This window comes from Esox lucius, chromosome 5 (assembly GCF_011004845.1).
Source record: "Esox lucius isolate fEsoLuc1 chromosome 5, fEsoLuc1.pri, whole genome shotgun sequence".
NCBI lineage: Eukaryota > Metazoa > Chordata > Actinopteri > Esociformes > Esocidae > Esox > Esox lucius.
In genome coordinates this window covers 3,394,318-3,412,292 of record NC_047573.1, presented here as the reverse complement: position 1 = coordinate 3,412,292, position 17,975 = coordinate 3,394,318, and the positions used below count along the sequence as shown (strand labels likewise).

The 17,975-nt window shown below is 39.6% G+C and overlaps 2 protein-coding genes and 1 long non-coding RNA gene across 3 annotated transcripts; all 3 read right to left on the bottom strand.

Moving 5' to 3' along the window:
* Window positions 1-2,784: 2,784 nt before the first annotated feature.
* On the bottom strand, window positions 2,785-4,542 carry LOC114828749. The gene is made up of 3 exons (XR_003781845.2): window positions 4,345-4,542; window positions 4,035-4,116; window positions 2,785-3,907 (listed from the first exon to the last, which is right to left on the bottom strand). It is a non-coding gene; the product is annotated as an uncharacterized LOC114828749 (long non-coding RNA).
* A 119-nt stretch (window positions 4,543-4,661) lies between these two features.
* LOC114839362 (chitin synthase chs-1-like) lies at window positions 4,662-9,288 on the bottom strand. Its single transcript, XM_029120052.2, has 13 exons — window positions 9,210-9,288; window positions 8,939-9,097; window positions 8,595-8,769; window positions 8,252-8,431; window positions 7,310-7,451; window positions 6,829-7,029; window positions 6,457-6,741; window positions 6,135-6,314; window positions 5,560-5,965; window positions 5,442-5,479; window positions 5,148-5,212; window positions 4,752-4,862; window positions 4,662-4,667 (listed from the first exon to the last, which is right to left on the bottom strand). Exons 1-13 carry the CDS (start codon window positions 9,260-9,262, stop codon window positions 4,662-4,664), a joined length of 2,001 nt encoding a protein of 666 aa, XP_028975885.1. The 5' UTR covers window positions 9,263-9,288.
* A 1-nt stretch (window position 9,289) lies between these two features.
* LOC117594519 lies at window positions 9,290-10,639 on the bottom strand (the record flags this gene model as incomplete). Its single annotated transcript, XM_034292358.1, has 3 exons — window positions 10,603-10,639; window positions 9,425-10,461; window positions 9,290-9,305 (listed from the first exon to the last, which is right to left on the bottom strand). Coding segments are annotated over exons 2-3 (1,050 nt in total), but the record flags the coding sequence as incomplete, so codon positions are not given.
* Between the last annotated feature and the right edge of the window lie 7,336 nt (window positions 10,640-17,975).

The window sequence follows — 17,975 nt, the reverse complement described above, 5'->3', positions numbered from 1 at the left end:
AGAGTGAGAGAGTGAGGGAGTGAGAGAGAGAGAGAGAGAGAGAAAGAGAGAGGGAGAGAGAGAGAGAGAGAGAGAGAGAGCGCGCGCCTACTGGTCAGGGATGGCAGTTGACATGGAGGTGGGTGAGAAAAGGAGTAAATATTGATGACTGATCTGATATCGCCATGTTGGTGTTTTTCCGACGACATCATACTTAATGTTGAGGTTAGGTTTAGGCACAGGTGTCTCTGAGGTTAGGGTTAGGTCATAGGGTGGGGAGCAGTGGAATATTCTGTCTTTGGACTGGGGTAACCAACTAACTAATGGTTAGTTGGTTACCCAATGATGGTCCTGGAGCAACATTAATTATGATGTTGTAGGAACAACACCAACACAGTGATATCAGAGTGTGTGAATATCGATGGTTAATAGTCTTATAAATATTGTAAATTTTTTTGAATGTTTCACTTGGGGGACCCCCAGACTCCTGCCTCATTTAGTCCCCCCACCCCCATGTTGACTCCATGGCTACAGCCTTGCTTGGATCACATTGCTATATAAGGATGCAAGTTGTATTAAATATAACTGGCTAACTGATACCTTCCCTGTGGAGACATCGGTGAGGCAACGCTGCCCCCTGTCTGTTGCTTTATATAGCAATTGTGGCAGAAAAGTGAAAGATTAATTATAACTACCTAACGTTTGCTGCTTTAGGTAGTTAGATAATAAATCACTGTGGGGACTTTTTGTGGTGAAACTAAAGTTTATAGCTACAACAATATTTTAAGGGTACCCATAACATTTATTTCACTTACACATTGTTTTTTAGACCTATCTCTAAATGCACTCATTACATTATATTGTAAACATGTTACTTTTATGCCATCTATATACATTTGCAAGGTTATAATTAATCTTTCACTTTTCGGTTTCACTTTGCGGGGGTCCCTAACCTGCCATAGCAATGCAATTGTTAGAGCCAGATAGCAATTATTTTTTATAGACAACCATGTTCTTGCACAATATTTTGATTCCGAAATCAAATGTCCGTTTCCATGTTATGCTTGCAGAAACGCGTTTGACCTGCTCTGTGGAAAGTTATAGGCTAAAATCATTTACTAAAGCTACTTTGATTCTTAATTTGAGTTGAAACCTGGTTTAGAATTGTTTTGCAATGCACTGTAATGTAGCCTAATATCGCGACATTATTTGGCTATTAGACAAACATGTTTCAGTCGCTTATTTGTCGCATCAACTCTGATTGACAAAAGAAAAACAATCAAGCCGTTATTAAATATTTTGGTTAATATTGTAAGTCGAATTTTGTCATTTCAAACCATATTTCCTAATGTCCATTAAAATGTATGGATATGTTGTCCCATTGCATAAACGTTCAAATAAACAATGGTGTGAAAATTTTATTTAATCTTTTAGGCTCATTCATTCATTCATCTTCTTCCGCTTCATCCGGGGCCGGGTCGCGGGGGCAGCAGTCTAAGCAGATATGCCCAGACTTCCCTCTCCCTAGACAATTCCTCCAGCTCTTCCGGGGGGACATCGAGGCGTTCCCAGGCCAGCTGGGAGACATAGTCCCTCCAGCGTGTCCTAGGTCTTCCCCGGGGTCTCCTCCCGGTGGGACGGGACCGGAACACCTTACCAGGAAGGCGTTCTGGAGGCATCCGAAACAGATGCCCAAGCCACCTCAGCTGACCCCTCTCGATGTGGAGGAGCAGCGGCTCTACTCTGAGCTCCTCCCGGGTGACCGAGCTTCTCACCCTATCTCTAAGGGATCGCCCAGCCACCCTGCGGAGAAAGCTCATTTCGGCCGCCTGTATCCGGGATCTTGTCCTTTCGGTCATGACCCAAAGCTCATGACCATAGGTGAGAGTAGGAACGTAGATTGACCGGTAAATCGAGAGCTTCGCCTTGCAGCTCAGCTCTTTCTTCACCACAACAGACCGATACATCGACCGCATTACTGCAGAAGCTGCACCGATCCGTCTGTCAATCTCCCGTTCCATCCTTCCCTCACTCGTGAACAAGACCCCTAGATACTTAAACTCCTCCACTTGAGGCAAGCACTCTCCACCAACCTGAAGTGGGCAAGCCACCCTTTTTCCGACTGAGGACCATGGCCTCGGATTTGGAGGTACTGATTCTCATCCCCACCGCTTCACACTCGGCTGCAAACCGTCCCAGCGCATGCTGAAGGTCCTGGTTTGAAGGGGCCAACACGACAACATCATCCGCAAAGAGCAAAGACGAAATCGTGTGGTCCCCAAACCTGACACCCTCCGGCCCCTGGCTGCGCCTAGAAATTCTGTCCATAAAAATTACGAACAGAACCGGCTATCTTTTAGGCTATTATATGCATTTGCAAAGCTATTATTCGCTTTGGTGGTTTGGTCCATAATCTTATTCTAACCCTGAAATTGATAGTCTGTACACAGTCAATCTGAAAATTCTTTACAGGCTGTTCAAATGTGTTGCCAGAGTTTTTGCAATTTTTGCAATTTAATATACTGAACTTGCACTGTCCACAAAGAGATTTCAGATGGATAATGGTGTGACTGGAGTGCATCCTTAAAAAATTATATCCTAAGATCTTCTGGTGCATTTTTCACAACAATGGATGTGTCCGAAGATAGTACATAAACAAGGTAATATTTTTTAATGTTTATTTTATTGTTTTAAGCCAGCTTAGGGTGGGCTAATATTCAGTACGTCTGGGCTTTAGCCCACCTATGGCTAGCCTCTGAGAATACCTACTATCAGAGATTACAGAAGGGAAAACATGTTAAAATTACAATTTGAAACTACCACAGTTAATCAAATATAAAATGGCAAAATTTGATAACATCATCACAAACCCTGAGAGTCAACAAATATTGGCTTTACTTTACATTTGAACGCTGTAATATTTTCTTAAGGTTTGTGTCAGGTGGACACTGCCCTTACAGAAGATCTTTCCTGGTTACGGAATGCATAAATATAATAAATACTCTGTTATAATACATCAAGCAAATCTTATGATTTAAACTAATAAATAAAGAGAAAACAAACCATACTGTGGCTAGTCAAAGGTTTCACATCCCCTGGGTCTTCATGATTTTTTCTCCCTGCAAATGTTGTGATTACACAACTACATCTAACTCCACATTTTCAAAATTAAAGAAATATGTATTTCTTGGAAATGAGTTTACTTTAGATTAATTATTGTATGTGTATGTTTTCACACCCCGCAGGCAATACCTGTTGGAAGCGTGGTTATCAGCTGTGACTGTTTTTGTCAAGAGTTCAAGGTCAATACATTTGGTGGTGTGTATTTTATGGACAACAATATTCAAACACTTTCTTAGATCATTAGAGCCTGAACCATTCAGGAATGGTCAACATCTCTTGCAAAGCAATTATGGCAATAAAAACACTAACTGTCCAGTTGAAATAACGCACAACTGACTTTTTGAGTTTAGAGGGTTGAGATCATTTTTCTCTGACTTTATACCTGATATTTGCTCCATCCATGTTTTTTACATCCCTGACTAAGTTATACACATAACCAAAAGATGATCGTGCTTCCACAATATTTAAAAATACATAAATAAAAATATATAACACTAGTTCATTTTGGGATTACATGTTATGACAGCAGAAAGTGTCCAAAGTAATGACTATGAGAAAAAATATTTTAAACTATAGAAATATACACCAGTCCTTTTGTGCCACTTGACCCTCACACTAGAGTTCCTGGTCTCAACCCCTGACTCTCTGTAGACACAGTTGATTGTTCAAAGTCCTGAAGTATTTCTGGGTTCTCTGTAGACAGAGTTCCTCGTCTTAAGATGTGAATTACTGCAGGATTCTCTATAGTCAGAGATCCTTCAGAGCCTGCATATTCCTTGTCCTCAGTCTGCAGCATGTCAGGAATCTGCGAAGTTGGAGTCAGAAGTTACAGAGACACATTGTCAGTGATCCATCATCAAAAACTCCCCAAAAGTGTTTGGTTCTTTTGTCCTGAAAACATGTTCATCATCAACAAATATATGCCTATTTACCGTCATATTATCGTCCGATGGTCTGCCACTGGTCTTGGATTCCATGCTCGAAAATGCCACAAAGTGGATCAGAGTGTAAACTCTAAAGGAACAAAAATGTATTTATATGTATATATAAAATAGCAGCTGTAACTATAACATTTTATTTATAGGATGAATGGATCATTATTGGATGAAATGATGGATCATTAAGAAAGCTTTATCAAGGCTGAATTAAATGACATGTTTGTAAAATAAATAAATCAAGAATTGATGGTATTAAGAAGGTCTGATCTAGAATCCTAACAACTAAAGGTAAAGAAATAATCACCTGTGGTAGAACATGCCCAAGAATTGGATCAGCAGTAAGGATGTGAATCCTAAAAGGAACATCAGTCCTATTGGATCGATGAATATATACTCGCTTGTCTGAGTCAGATTTATATTTAACTTTGGGATTTTGATGGTGACTGAGCTTCCAATGAGCTGAAGAGTGAAAGTCGCTACCAGCCACAAAGCATTGCAGATGAAAAAGACGAAAGTCACCTGTATGAATAGGAAAAGTACATTTTATGAAATGGGATATGACAAGCATGCATTAAAAAACAGAGCATAGCTTAGATTACTCATCGTTTCTATAGCATTAATCTAGGTCTTTCACAACAGAGTTGTACATGAAGCACAACACAATTTGCTTGGTACCACTATAATATATATTGCAATAAGAAGACGGCATACCTTATTTCTAAGATCCAACAGGTCATTTGCAATTTTCTGCTTTTTTTGTTTATCCTCAGGCAGAGGTTCCAGATAGACCTTTTGGAGCTCTGTCCAGAAGTTCTCCTCTTCCTGAAGCATATTATTACAGTTAGTAAATAGGTTAAATTTCAATTCAGAAATCTGTCAGAGCAATGTAGTTCTGGATATTATAACATATTAATATTGTGGAGTGGTTTCATCAAATCAGTCATTTATTTCCTCTATAAATTATATATTATATATATATATATATAAACGTACAAATGTTATACTGTGTGTGATTACTAATATTTAATTAGTATACAGTGTGTATGCATATTATTGCTTTTATGTAATTCAGGACAATATAGTAATATTATGTTAGAAGAACTCTACCATCAAAAGCAATTCTTCGTTCAGAGGGAAGTCTTGGGACTTATTCTGTAGCTGAGTTACCCAGTCTGAAGATACAGAAAAGAGGGGAGATACATACGTACATGTTACATGCAAAAAAAGTGTCAACATGTAAATGCTCTAATACAGAATAACTTAGCCAGATAAGACTATAAATAATAAGTATTGTTTTTGTAAATATCAATTTTTGTGTATAAAAAATATGATATCCAAGTGTTTCTAACATCTTTGTCTCTTCCTTAAGAAGTGGAGAATCTGAAAAGAATACATACTTACTTTGATCAATTTCTGGAAGGGAATGGCTTTGTGCATTTCTAGATTGAAAGAAATCAGAGATTAATCATCATAATACAAAAGAGTGGAACATGAAAAACATAAAACAAAATGTAATTACCCGTCATTTCCCTGACAGATCCGATCAGGGTTGGCCTCTGGCTTTTCAGTCATTGCTACTGTTTCTGTCCCCTGGCCATTCTGGTCTTCCAGTTTACCACAGTCCCAACAGGGACATTTGCAGCACTTGGCCTGTAGGATGCGCTGTGTGATGGTCTGGGTTGGTGGTTTAGGAGCAGCTGGGCCACCTGTCTCCCTGGTGCCCCAGGACACATTGTTCATGTTGACCATGGAGTAAATGGTCAGCAGGAGGTAGCCACTGGGGATACAGATGAAGTAGAGGAAGCCATAGATGATCAAAGGGAACTCCTTGGGATGGAGAGCCGCTGTGGTGACATTCATCAGCACCATAAAAATGAGAAACAGTGCGCTGGGGGTCCAAACGGTGTTCTCCGTAACCATATTACCTAAGATGAACAGAAGCAGTGAAAATAAGGACAGAGAAAGCTAAAACATATCATATTTGTTTGCATTTAATTAATATCCTATACTCAAGATCAGTCTGGAACTCGATCAGTCTGGAAATGTGTTAATTTATGTTATGGGATGAAGTCCTTGTCTAGTATCATAATTTACCTATGATGGAAAGTGCAGTTGCTATCATGAGGAAAGCATACAAGACACTCAAGACGGCTGCTATGGTGATCTGTGTGTCTGACTTCAGCTTGAAGCACAGAATCAGATATATGACAGGAGGAACCACAGCAAATGCCAAAGCAAGGTTGGCTTCTATCTTAAGGACAAGTGCAAAGCATCCTGAAAAAGAGAGAGACAGATATATTATGGGTGATTATATTATAATTTATTTATCCAAATGTTTGTTTCCTGTGAGCTTCCAACAACAAACTTTTCCCAAACATATGCCGTATGAGTTGAACGAAAATTTGCAGTGCGCTACCTGAGAGCATTAAGCAGATGGTGGCCGGGCCTAGGATAGAAGCAGCCATGCTGAGAACCTGGTAGAGGATAAATGGTTGAGATATGGAGCGGTTCCTCTTGGAGGTCAGAGACCCTGACCCTAAGAGGTCAATGGTGTTGGCCATGGTGGAGGGACCCCAGCGCCGTCTCTGGTTGTAGAACTCCTTGAAGTCCTGAGGGGCATTGGTGTAGGCATCTGATGCAGCGTTGTACTCCACCCTCCAGCCCTGCTGCAGAAGGAGAGTACAGAGCCAGCGGTCTTCACCTGTGACCGACCAGAGAGGGTTTTAATCTACTGTAGAGAATAGAGTACTGCTGGGTGTGTTAGTCTAGACTAGGAATAATCATTTACCTTGATCGTATTGTACATAGTGGGCAGCCTCTGAGGCCTTGATGGTGTATCTCTTCATCACGTTGTCGTCCATGAGGGCTGCACCTCTGAAGAGACTGAAGCATCCGGGGCTGCAGAGCACACAACCAAACACATGCTCTGCTGTCTTCTGAAGCCAGTGGCCCACAGCATACTCAAACTTCTGGTACCAAACCATAGGACCTGGGCAACGTAACAGATTGACCTGACGTTAGTTAGCACACCACTGCACCTATTATCAATATTGACACACTGCACAATTTTTGAAATACTTTGAACAAATTGAATTCCCTTTGACCATAGGACATGAGTAGATATCTAAGGTAATGTAGCACAATAAAAAAAATATTGACAAGAACAAGTTAATTGTTCAGTTGTGGCTATTAGAGATGACCAAACCACCAACATGATGATGATTTGATCCTTATTGTAAAGACAAAAGTTACACCAGAGCTTCACGTACCTGTGCCTGTTGGATGGATCCTTCCACATGCCGCACCTACATCTGGGTAGCGTACCAGTCGATCTATCAGGAGCATTACAGCAGAAGGCTGGAAGTCTGTGTCCCCATCCAGAGCCAGGAGGTAGGTGTTGGCCTTCTCTTTCTAACAGAACACAAACATTTCAACAGCATTATCTATATAATATACAAGTACAATGAAACCACCCTTGGTTGATTGAAAAATGATCTTCATAACATTATTTTAGTATTTCCTTCCCCAAATATTTCTTTTCCCCAAATAATTTTTTATGGATACATTTATCCATCCATCCATCCCCCCTCTCGATGTGGAGGAGCAGCGGCTCTACTCTGAGCTCCTCCCGGGTGACCGAGCTTCTCACCCTATCTCTAAGGGATCGCCCAGCCACCCTGCGGAGAAAGCTCATTTCGGCCGCCTGTATCCGGGATCTTGTCCTTTCGGTCATGACCCAAAGCTCATGACCATAGGTGAGAGTAGGAACGTAGATTGACTGGTAAATCGAGAGCTTCGCCTTGCGGCTCAGCTCTTTCTTCACCACGACAGACCGATACATCGACCGCATTACTGCAGAAGCTGCACCGATCCGTATGTCAATCTCCCGTTCCATCCTTCCCTCACTCGTGAACAAGACCCCTAGATACTTAAACTCCTCCACTTGAGGATACATTTATGTTGTTGTAAACTATTTCTCGCCTCATGTTTTTTTAATATTAAGATTTTACATCATATTTTTGGAGGGAATTATACAAATACACACACACACACAGCCCCAGAAAAAAGGTACAGCCACTGCACCTTTTTCTTTCCTTTCCAAAAAAGTTTAAAAGGAAAATTTTCAGTGAGGAACAGAAGCGTTCAATTTGCAGTGGTCTCTTAATTTCTTCCGGAGCTGTATACAGAATGACTATTGTACGTGGGTTTACCTCCATATCCATTCTGAGTTTGCGCTCTATTTCCTCTTCTTTTTCCCCGTTTTGCCCTTCATTTTCAAACTCTTCATCCACTTCTTTTTGAAACTGTTCCTCCTGCTTTTCAAATCCTTCAAATTTCTTGAAATACTTGGTGGTGAGTCGCCAGCCGAGAAGGTAGTACAAGTACATAATCTGCAAAAACGATGAATCTTATTGACTCGTGTAATACAGCGTAATCATCCAACTTCAATTCAAGTACATTAAGTTCTATATATTCAAATGTTCTATGATAGATATATATGGTTAACTGTTTAACAAAGTCATTATAAACGGAATATTGAAAGCCTTCTTTTACCTGAGACCACCTCTTCTTGTGCCGGATGAGATCTTTGTCCTTAAAGTGCACCATCAGCAGGTTTCCATGAGGGAGGGTGTACTCCAGTCTACCACCATAAGGGGTACGAATGATCCTTTGCCATGGGAGGGTTCGCGCTTTTCTGAAGATGCCTTTATCCTCCTCATTGAAAATCCTTAGTTTCAACAAAGGAAATGAGGGAACGTTGACAGACAGACATCGTTATTTATTATTATCATCCTGTTTCCAGTGGCGTTTTATCATACAATAAAATGTGTCCATCAAATTAGGTATGTACAGTAAATTGGTAGATATGAATGTGTTAGGTTTGTTGCACTGCTTACTTGTAAACCTCTTTGACGACTTCCACCAGGTCCTCTGCATATTCGTTCACATGTCGTTCTTTGCTGCCTTTCACGTCTTTAAAAGCATCGTCAAAGAAAATGTGGGACTCAAATTTCACATCATTGATGGTGTTATTCCTTGGTCTGTATTTGTCCAGCCTGGTGGAGCAAGAAATATAAGATACTGTCATTTACATAATAAATGTTTTAGTCCAGCTGCTAATTAAGCCAATAATGTTATAGTAAATGATGAAAGATAATTGGACTCTACCTGAACATTGAGATGATCATTTTCATCATTTCATCGTAACTCTCGTGCCACATTGTTGCACACAGAAACACTGTGACTGGGTCAGCCTGTTTGACACTGGAGAAAATGGAAGAATTGTAATTTGGCAAGAAAAAAGTATAAAGGCAACTAATCACTTTCTATTACTGAATATATGTAACCCAATAACACCTTTCTAAATACTTTCTAAAGCTCACCATTTTATTTTCTTCTGAATCTCAAAACGCGTGTTGAGCATTATGGACTGTTCCATAAAGGCCCCTTCGTACATCCTTCTCACAAGCAGATGCTCGGTCCTCTCGATTCGCTGCAGCTGGAGTCCCCAGATGTAGACAGTGCAGAGCACCCAACCCAACCACCAGCAGAGTGAAGAGCCAACTAAGAAGCCTATTTCTCTTTGGTTGGTCATGTCATTGGGACAGAGGGAATGAGTGATATCCCAAACTAGTTTATCATACCAGACAGCGTTTTGACTTAGGCCATTGCCATTTGTGATGTCAAAGCAGTACTCTGTCATTGTGTAATTAGCACCATTGGTTTTACTCAAATTCTGGTAGAAGATAATGACAGGAGCTATGAAAGCTGCCACAACCCCTAAGGAGGCCAGGTAAACAGGTAGAAGGAAACTCCGCCGTATAGCGTGCATTTTACAGGCCACCACAACGAACCAGTGGCACAGAGCAGAGGACACTATCTGGATCCCCACCAAGATCCAGATCACCCTCCTCACGTTGTCTGGAACTGATGTCACCGATGACCAATCTCTACCAGACAGAGGGACATACGCCCCCACCACGGCAGCAGTAACCAGGATCCGAACCACGCTGGACAGGATGCCCACAAGATTCTTGGATCTCGCTATGTCTTCAGATATACTGTTTAGGAAGGGGTTTCTGAAGAGGGTGCTGTAGTTCTCCCACCAGTTCAGTGAGACAAAGATGGTTCCCACTATAGCAAGGCCGATCCTGATCTTCATCTCTCTATCGTCTCTTATTTGCAGGTAGCTGATGATGAAGAGCACATAGCCTGCCAGTATGAGGACTATTGAGATGATCGGGGGCACTATGAAGCGCTTCCTCTCCTTTGCAAAGAACTGAGCGACCACCTGGAAGATCGAGGACAGGAGACTGATGCTATTCAGAATCATTGCGTTTGTCACAATGTCGAAGAACGGCATGGCAACGATGGTGAGAATCGCTGTCCCAAATGCCACCAGGAATTCAATTCCCATCACCTGGAAAAAGTAATACAAATGGAAATTCATCATCTTATTGAACGCACTCCACAAATCAGACACAAAAGTATTAATTGACTAATAAGACCGGTTAGCTGTAACACAAAAAATATCTCAAATGTATGATCATCCGATGCTTACCCACAATACTGTGTTCCTTGAGGGTTTCTTTGATTCTTTGAATATTATCTTCCACAGGCATTTGATGAGGTACAGGACACTTGGACCAATCAATGCAACACTGACACTGAGGAGAGCACATGGCTTTTGTTCTTCTAACACTGTATAAGTGGCATTACTTGACAGTGTTATCAGGAGCAGAAAGGATCCCTGCAAAATAATAAAATATTGGTATGTTTTAGGTGTTTACTGAAACTAGTTGTCTGAACTTAACCTTTACAGAGATCATGAATACACAGTTTGGAATATGACCACGTTTTCTGTGAAGTTAGCCTCGAAAAGTATATTCTCTCAATGGGACTTTGCTTTGAAAAAAGGTAAATTGATACATTCATATCTTCAATGTACCCTTCACTAGTGAACTTTACATGTTTTAATGACATTTTCAACATTCATGGACTTCTAGATGCCTCATGAACTTCAATGAAAATGTTGACATACATTGAAAACATTAAAAGAATATTTTTGTTATCATGGATGGTATTTGAAGCTATTTCTCTGCCCATCCATGTGATAGTGATACACACTCAATGCCCAACTCCTTAGCTGTTTAACTAGTCAGTGGCAGGGTGTCTGGTTTGTTATTGTTCAAACTCCGGAGTGCGGCTTTAGCAGCACATCAGTTAGACAAACCCAACATTTTACAAACCCCAAACATTTCCTGATTGACATAACTCACAGTTAAAAAACAATGCTTAACGGCAGTAAATAAACTACATGATATGTAATATTAAACTTTTTAGCGATTTTATAAACCTTCAACAAACCATTCAAACCTTCGGAAAACGAGTTAAAACCCTTTTACAAACATCTTAACTCTTTCAAATGTTTTACAACCCAAAATTATTATTTTTTATAAAACTTTGAAAACGGTTGTACCCTTTTCAATGTTTAAAGGTTACTTAATTGTTAAAAATTACCAATGGTGCAACCAAGTCTTACCTTACTAAATATGGCAAAAGAAAATACAAAAAGGGCAACAAGAAAGAAGGTTATCCATTGCAGAAGTTTCACTAGTATTGGGGATGTCTGTTCATCCTGGATGACTGGGACTTCTTTACACACATCCCAAGATCTCCTGTACACAAGGGAAACATTTCAATGTGGTGATGGAAGAATAAATTCAAAATGAAACCTACCCAACATGATTCTGTAATTTTTAAAATGTACCCGATGAAAGTAAAAACGTAGGCCTATTCAAATGTAGTATTTATTGAAATTAGTAAAAGAGAAACATTATTATTTAAAATGATTTATTCTAGATACATTAAAACAAATATATAATTCTACCTGTTATGCCTTTTTTGTTTGTGCACATCAGCATTCATTAGTAAAAGAGAGAGCATTATTTTTGAGTTACACAAGTAACTCCACTAGGAGACAGTAGAAACCATTAAATTAATTTATGCTGCATCCACTATGGACTGTTTTAGAAACACAGCGAATGAGGCAGAATAAACTGTAGCCAGGTGAAGTTTGGTTAATGGCCGGATGAGCTCGGCTGATGAGTTGAGATGGTAATTCTATGGAGCTGAAAGGAAAGCTTCTCTGTCTGATGTGTTTTTTGACACCGTTATAGTGCGCTAATACATTTGTTTTGGTGTAGTATAGTGGCAGGCCTGCATTAATAACATTTGATTTAGTTATGTATTAATCACCAATGATTAAATACATTGACTATTTTCTAAACTCAGACAATTTCCTTTTTCCACATTTTTCAACTGTCTTAAATTTAGTTATAAGCATACATATATAAAATGGTATATATACATAATGTTATAGTATTTTATAATACTTAAACACTGATAAAATACTAAAGAACCTGACCTTATATACATCTCCATTTTAGATCATTCTTTAGTAAATTTTTTAAAATCCTCTCTGCTATGCTCACAATTTGGAAAACCAGCAGTTTATCAGACTTAAATCCCTAAATACTAAACTCTTTAGAAGTTGATGACATACCTGAGCTTTTGCTTCTCATCCACAGTAATTTCTTCCATAGTTGCTGTAGCATGTGTGTGTGAACTAATGCTAAGGGTGTATATTTATAGTGTCCCAGATGGAGGAGGTAATTTGAATAAAATGAGGATGAAGGACTTGTCATAATTCTCAGGTAAATGTAGCTAACTTCCTTATTTGTAAGTTAGGATATGGGCCAGGTGGTAACAGGTGAAGTGATTTAAAAGGGAAATCAAGCTGAGATCTAATTCTATTTTGCAGTTGCATCTTGTGTTTTTACAATTGTATTCATGATGTAAGATAATGGGGAGGTTTCTGCAGTAAAGTTTTGTTAACATAACATTAGTCTGGCCCATCTGGATGTTAGCAAGTCCATTTTGATTGAAGTGTACATGGGTGATTTTGTAAATACAGACCATTTTGTTTTTCTTTGTTTGATTTTTAAGATACAATGTTAATTTTATTTTATTTCATTTACATTAAGTTTTGACTGACTAAAATATTTATTAAGTTTTGACAAAAATTTTTTTATTTAGCTGTCCTTATGTTGTTTTTCATTTTCTAAAGCATTTAGTAACAGGATTTGACAGTTTTGCACTGTTTTTGTCCTGTCACTAACCCAGCATTTGGACATTCTGCTATTTGCTGTCATGGCTGCATGTAGATGGGAGAATTGGAGCAGTGTGAGGCTTGGTAAATATCCTTTAATTCCTTCTTACTTTTACACAGAATAACAAAGGAGAAACTGAGGAGACTCAGTCATGAACTGATGTGCCAAACTGAACACAATGAACAACCAACTGAGGAAAACACAGGCAACTGAAATAGGGTCCCCAATCAGAGGCAACGAGAGACAGCCTCCTCCAATTGGGGACACTTTACCAAGGAGCACAGATAGCAAGAGGCACCTCTGAGAACAGGCCCTGATTGTGGTCCCCAGGCGCATGGAGATGTCTAGAGTACCCCAGCCAGGACCTGACATGTACAAACCATTTCCAAAAACTTTGTCATCTATGTCCAAAATACTGGAAAAGGTTGTTCTTTCTCAGGTCTCTACTTTTTTAAGTAAAAAAAAAGTGTTGGACAACTTTCAGTTAAGTTTCAGAGTGCACCATAGCACAGAAACAGCACTTCTTAAGATACTGAATGATTTGTTGCTGTTTGGTGAATCTGGAAATTGTTCTGTTTTACTCTTGCTTGACCTTAGTGCTGCTTTCGATACTTTTGATCATGTCATCCTCCTGGATCGCCTCCAGCAAGAGGTTGGTATCAAGAGTATTGCTCTACAGTGGTTCAACTCTTCTTTGAAGGACCTTTTCTGTTAATATTGGAAATATTTCCTCCTCTTCGGCAACGATCACATGTGGAGTACCTCAAGGTTCGATCTTGGGGCCAATTTTTATTCTCTTTGTATATGCTCCATTTGGGATCCATTCTCCGTAGATATAAAAACCATGTCACTGTTATGCTGATGATACACAGCTGTACTTACCGCTAGAACCAGGTGATACCAACACCTTGAGGTCCCTTTTTGTCTGCCTTAAAGATATTAAGTGCTGGATGGCTTAAAACTTTCTCCAACTTAATGACTCAGTTTCCAAGGTGTTACGCTGCTATATTATTGTGCTGGGGGACATGAGGGATGTATTACTAACTTTTCTCAGTTTCCTCCAATTTTAAATTTTAGAAGGAGATGAGGTCCTGGTCCACACCTGGGGATTACCTGGTTTGGGGGGACCGTTGCTGTTCCTGTCCTTGTCCACCTGGTCATACTTCTGACCTAGTCTAAAATCAAATATACTCTGGATTTAGCCAAGAGAAATTTATTTATTATTCCAATTGGACTCTTAATATCTCACCCGGCACAGCCAGAAGAGGACTGGTCACCCCTCTGAGCCTGGGTCCTCTCTAGGTTTCTTCCTAAAATTCGACCTTCTTAGGGAGTTTTTCCTAGCCACTGAAATTCAACACTACTGTTGTTTGCTCCTTGGGGTTTAAGGCCGGGTGTCTCTGTAAAGCACTTTGTGACAACTGCTGTTGTAAAAAGAGCTTTATAAATACATTTTGATTGATTGATTGATTGAATGAGAGTAAGACAGAAGTTATACTATTTGGCACCCCCAAATCAGTTGAAGAACTATCTAAACATTTCTGGGCCCTTGTCCACAAATGTGCATCCCCTTACAAAAAATGTTGGTGTTATCTTTGATTCAGCCTTAAAATCTGACAAATTCTGTTGCAGAAGGTAGCTTTTTTCATCTGAGGACTATTGCAAAATTAAAATCCTTCCTCTCCTTTAAGGACTCAAATGGATTATTGCAATTCTTTGTACTCTGGAATTTGTAACTTGTTGACCGGAACCAGGAAGAGGGACAATATCTCTCTGATATTGGCCTCTTTCACTGATTACCAGTCAAATATAGAATCGATTTTAAGGTGCTGTTGCTTGTTTTTAAGGCATTACCTGGATTGGCTCCATTATATATTTCAGATCTTTTTATGCTGTGTCACTTATCCAGGCCCCTTAGATCATCAAATCAGTTCCTTTTAGCCGTTCCACAGTCTCGGATAAAAACAAATGGTGATTTTTATTCCTTGGCATTCAAGTTAGTTTACGGACGTTTGTGCTTAACTATCTTCATCTTTGTTTGTTTCTTGTTTCTATTTATTTAGAGTTGTACGTTTTGGGTTTTGGGTCTGTGCACACATTTGCTGGCTACAACATACAGTAGTTACGTTATAGTAAGCCTTTACTAAAACGTTATACGGTTATATTGCGACTGTTTCTGGCATAGAAAAGTTCATCTTCAGTCTCGCTAGAAATTGCTAGATTTCTATGATTATTCCTAGGAAGGTAGGAGATACTAGTAAGCCTATTACAGGCTAATAAGCTGTTTAAACGGCAAGTGGCATATATTTTATAGACGCTGTGGTGGAGGTTTAACTTAATAAGAGACATTAGTGAGTTTGAAACAACACTCAATGGTGTCTAGCAACTTTTCAAAACGTGTAGTGCCATGGCGTAGTGGTTAAAGACAGTGCCTCTTACGTGGAACACCTTCATTCGGATGTATTGAAAGCCACAACATTTATTAACTTTATTTGTGGGCCGCAATAAAACCGTTTACGGTTATACAGTTTTGTGAATATTTCTGATAGATTCCACGATTCTCTCGTCTTTTCCCCTGATGAAAAAAAAATAAGTTATTGTCACCTTATTATAAAATGTCAAGACGCTCTACTGACACCCAGTACATGTACAGCTATGTAGTGTAGTGGTTTATGACACCGCCTTTCATGTGTGTGACCCTGGTTCAAATCTTGGGAGGCCATCACTTTCCATTGCCAGCCCGCTGAACTAGGCTTGCCTAGTTTCTTGTTATTGTACGTCATTGCCAAATAGTATTATGTCACAGTGTAGTGAACCAGGCACAGAGGAATGTGCCAAGAGTTTTAAAAAAGGCCGTGAGCACTTGAAAGTACAGTGCCAAACATACAGAAAATGACGCCCAGCAAATTTGAGCTAATAAATACTCAGGCCCTAGGCCTGTCTCTCTTTAAATCGAAGAAGCCAAGGCCCTGCTCAGCTGACATTCCACTCATTATTGCCCCTGAATACAGATACAGTTACTTATGATAATGTCCATTTCTGCCTTATAGCTAAACTATACATGCGTGGCCACCAGACAATCAAATGTTTTGTTGTGAATAGTCAACTTAGGCGCAGAAAATGCATGGAGATGAAAAGACGCAAATTAATTGTAAAAGACTTGAGAATAATTAAACGTGAAGCTACCAGGAACCCATTATCCTCCAGTGCCACCATATTCCAGAACTGCAACCTACCTGGAGTGTCCTGACGTACAAGGTGTCAAGTCCTCAGAGACATGGCCATGGTCAAGGAGGATGAAAGAAGACCACCACTAAATAAGATTCACATGTTGAAGTGTGTAGATTGGGCAAAGAAATACCTGAAGACAGATTTTTCAAAGGTTTTATGGATAGATGAAATGAGAGTGACCCTTGATGGACCAGATTGATAGGCCTGTGGCTGGATCACTAATGGACACGGCACCACTTCGAGTCAGGCACCAGCAAGGTGGAGGAGGGGTACTGGTATGGGTTGCTATCATTAAGGATGAGGTAGTTGGACCTTTTTAGGTTGAAGATGGACTGAAACTCAACCTGCAGTCAGTTTCTGGAAGATACTTTCTTCAAGCAGTGGTACAGGAAGAGGTCCTCAGCATTCAAGAAGGCCATGATCTTTATGCAGGACAATGCTCCATCACATGCATCCAAGTACTCCACTGTTGGCTAGCAAGCAAGGGCCTCAAAGATTCCTAAATAATGACCTGGCCCCCTTCCTCACCTGACATAAATCCAATGGAGAATTTGTGGGCCCTTCTCAAACATGAGATTTACAGTCAGGGAAGACAATACACCTCTTTGAACAGCATTAGGGAGGCTGTGGTTGCTGCTTAAGCGAAAAGTTGATTGTGAACAGATCAAGAAACTGACAGACTTCTTGGATGGAAGGCTTATGGCAGTTGCAAAGAAGGGTGGCTATAGTGGTTACACAATATTTTTGAAAAGACACACATTTTAATTAATTGTAATTTTGTGTTACTTATTTGCTACAGTTAAAAAAAATTGAAAATAAACAAGTGTGTTGGGAGAGATTCTTTTTGTAACTTAGTTGCCAAATAATTCTGCACACTAATTGTTGCCTTATAATTGTACCACACTTATATATTCCCCTGAGAAAGATCAAGATTCACTTTTCCTTTGTTAAACATTCCGGTTTGAGATTCAATGACATTTTGGATTGACATAAAGCATTGTGATTGTTCAGCAATAAAATAAATGTTGAGAAATATGATGTGTCTAATAATTTTGCACGCAGTGTATAGCCTGTGTGACTTCAATGTTTTTATTCAATCTACTACAATGAAACCTAAATTGAGAGAAGCTCCTGCTTGTCTCCATGCTAGATTCTTACAAAACAAGGCTCTCCTTCATCTTTGTGATACTGGTCATGAAGATGCAGAAGATACCTTGTGATATTTGGGTAGATTGATTGGGATGTTTGCATTAAGATGCTGTACAATAATTGTATTCCGTGCCTGGTGTGAACGTGGCTTAAGAGTGACTGTGTTACATTCCAGAGCCAGAATCTACCTACACTTGTGGGCGGGAGCTGTCAAGCCCTGGTGATAACCGTTAATTAATGATTTACAAATGTATTAACTAACACTGTGTACTTTCATTTCTTCTTGTTGACTCAGGGTATAAGCATGTAATTTTTTTTGCAAGAACACACAGTTTGCACAGTAATTTGTTAATGTTGATACAATACATGCATTCAGGTAGCT

Bases quoted from the DNA above. Each gene is read 5' to 3' on its own strand.
- LOC114839362 (XM_029120052.2), bottom strand. From the start codon at position 9,262: ATGTGGCACGAGAGTTACGATGAAATGATGAAAATGATCATCTCAATG. The intron at 7,030-7,309 runs GTACGTGAAGCT...TACGTTGCCCAG, and splicing joins GATCCATCCAACAGGCACAG to GTCCTATGGTTTGGTACCAG. The intron at 5,966-6,134 runs GTAAATTATGAT...TGTTCATCTTAG, and splicing joins AACTGCACTTTCCATCATAG to GTAATATGGTTACGGAGAAC.